This window comes from Populus euphratica, unplaced genomic scaffold (assembly GCF_000495115.2).
Source record: "Populus euphratica unplaced genomic scaffold, PopEup_1.0 scaffold29.1, whole genome shotgun sequence".
Lineage (NCBI taxonomy): Eukaryota > Viridiplantae > Streptophyta > Magnoliopsida > Malpighiales > Salicaceae > Populus > Populus euphratica.
Genome location: NW_011499888.1, coordinates 321,346 through 324,010, shown reverse-complemented (window position 1 = coordinate 324,010; position 2,665 = coordinate 321,346). Strand labels below are relative to the sequence as shown.

At 36.2% G+C, this 2,665-nt stretch overlaps 1 protein-coding gene across 6 annotated transcripts in view; it reads right to left on the bottom strand.

Annotated features, from left to right (window-relative positions):
- Positions 1-879: 879 nt before the first annotated feature.
- LOC105130647 (protein AIG1-like) overlaps positions 880-2,665 on the bottom strand; it is a 4,930-nt gene continuing 3,144 nt past the window's right edge. For 5 of the 6 annotated variants that reach the window (XM_011033226.1, XM_011033228.1, XM_011033227.1 and 2 more), the window contains exons 4-6: positions 2,365-2,529; positions 2,157-2,294; positions 880-1,298 (exon numbers count right to left, since the gene is read on the bottom strand). In XM_011033226.1, coding sequence (XP_011031528.1) covers positions 1,104-1,298; positions 2,157-2,294; positions 2,365-2,529 — 498 coding nt within the window. In that variant the 3' untranslated portion in view covers positions 880-1,103. Of the gene's footprint in view, positions 1,299-1,422; positions 1,471-2,111; positions 2,295-2,364; positions 2,530-2,665 lie in introns of those variants that run through there. The other variant, XM_011033231.1, reaches the window with a different exon arrangement.

Below are 2,665 nucleotides of genomic sequence, written 5' to 3'. Positions count from 1 at the left end.
TAACTCTGATAAAATTCATGAAAAAAATCAAATTAAATTTTAACCGCGTTATTAATTAGTTTTGTTGGATCAATCAAATTAATTTTAAATTGATACTTTTTTACACCAAGCTCCTACCAAGAATAAGTTGACTGGGATTCCAAGTTTGCCTATTAGGACAGGCTAAGTCCTGAAAGTGGATCCAGTAGGTCTGAATTATGACCTGCTAGACCTAGATCAGGATTGAATTCATTATACGAAAACTAATCCGAGAAACCATAACATGGTCTGAGAATCGAAAGTATATGCAACATGCACAAACCGTAACTGTTTTTAATTTTAAAGTTTTTGAGGAACTTGGCCTTGGTCAAGAAAACTACCTTAACAGCTGACCTAACTATCTCAAACCTATGAACAAAAAAATAGTTGTCTCAAACCAAAAGGTCCAAAACACCGTTGATGCCACCACCAACTCCGACTAACCCTGAACTTGCCACACAGAATGAGAGCAACTCTTTAAAATATGACAAAACCATTAAAAATGACAAACTAGCAATATCCACCTGCCCCTGGAATGTAGTCATAGACTTGCCAGAGAGTCCTACTTACCCACCTGCTTCTCAGATTTCAAGATTTTTTCAAAGCAAAGACAGAACTGTTTTCTTAAATAGATCTTCAATTATTTTTTTAATATCTAATAAAATATTTTAAAAAATGTGCAAGAAATTTGGCCAACATGACTACAAGGCCAGGAAAACATGAATCCAACCCTATCTAATGGAGGGTGCTAAACCAAATCCGTTCCAACCCACCTCCATTGCTGTTACCAAGCATGAGCACAAGAAAATCCACAAAGTCCCCATATTCACTAAATGTGCTTTAACCACCACTGATGAAGGCAAAATTAAAATGAGCAGACATCATGAGTAATATTGCTTCACTTGAAACATTGTTAAACACCATTGTAAGCACTTACACTGGGGCACCGTATCATTTCAAGCATCAAGTACTATTAGACGCATTTGCAGTATGAATACTGCAATAATCATAATATAAGCAACAAACAGAATAATAATAATAATCTCATCCGTTTTCACCCCATTGAACATGGTCTCTCACTTGTGTCATAGAATGGCACAGCCTCCCTTATTGCGGAGCTCCTCGTGAGCCTTCTCTAGCCTCTCTCTAAGCATTCGAATTTCTTCATTTGATTTCCTTTGCTCTAATTGTGCACTCTCTTCTGCCCGTAGTCGTGCAGCTTGCTCTTCCCCCACCCGCCGCTCAAGATTACCAGTTGCCTCTTTAAGCTTCATCTCAACCTGCAACAACATCAGAATCAATAAGCAATGGATAGTTTCTCTAAATTTTGAAATGTGTGTGTGTTATTTTAATACATTTCCAAGCAAAAATTACTTTAAAAAGCAATCACGACCAGACTCTGAAACACCCTCCTAGCTATCAATCAAACCACTTCAAAATTTGAAGTTCACCCTGTAAGCCAAATATCATACAAAATGATAATGGTGATACAAAACAAGACCAGCTATATTTTAGATCACCACATTATAACAGGTTAAGTCTTCTATTCACATATGATGCATATAAGAATTTAAAAATCATTTGACTCCAAGTAACAAATCCTTTATTCCTCAAAAATATTGTCCAGACATGTCCAAGAGCTCATTTCCAGAGAGACTAACTCTGCATGATTAGGGGTTTCCTTCTTTTTAAAATGATTCTGCTTTCAAAATAGCTCATTTAAATTGTCATCACTTATGTTTTGCTACAGCAAGAGTCCATTATTTGTCCACAACAGCTGCACCATTCCATGAATCTTGAGTTATGGTAAATGCATTCTGAAGTCCATCGCTGGTTGCATGCAATTTCACCAAGGGACCACATGTCAGAAAGAAAAAATCACTAACAAGGGTGCACTTCCTCTTCTTTACAAGAGAAGCAGAAGGGTTTCGAGAATTATACAACTACAATCTGAGAGTTTAGCCTGTGCCATTAAACACAGAATAAGGATTTCCAGAGGAATAAATTTTCTTGATTTTGCTGAGAGAGATCTTCTAAAACCATACAAGGAACATAATGGTGATAAAACTAAATAAATTCTCAGATGCTACAACAAGAGTACATGGGAAGTCAGTAAAATGAAGGGAATTGAGGAATACCATATCAGTTACTCGTTTCAATTGATCTTCATATTGCCTTTTCATCTGCTCCTGCAACTCTGATATTTCTCCTATAGAAAAATTCCCTTTCAAGGAATCAACCTCTTCTTGTTGACCACGGAAGTTCATTTCCCCTTTCTGTCAAATAAATCAAGTTATTCTCCCAAAAATTTTACAATAAAATTATCAAAAATTTTAAAACACTCACCTGTATTTCAGCAAATAATTCGTCACTGTATGGTTGACCACCATTTTGTTCTATGACTCTGTTTACAAGGGATAGAAGCTCCTGCACCTGCTCAAATCCCTTAAGTGCATCTTTAGTTTTGTTATTAAAAAGAACTCGTCGATTTTCACACAGTGTGAGAACTTCCTGCATAGATTTTTAAAAGATAGTCAAGCATTTAAATAAACTACAAAATCTTCCACGAGATATCTTGCATTTAATCACAAGGGGTTAATATCTGGCCAATCACTCAAGAGAAGAAACATTCCATCTCTCGCCTGCT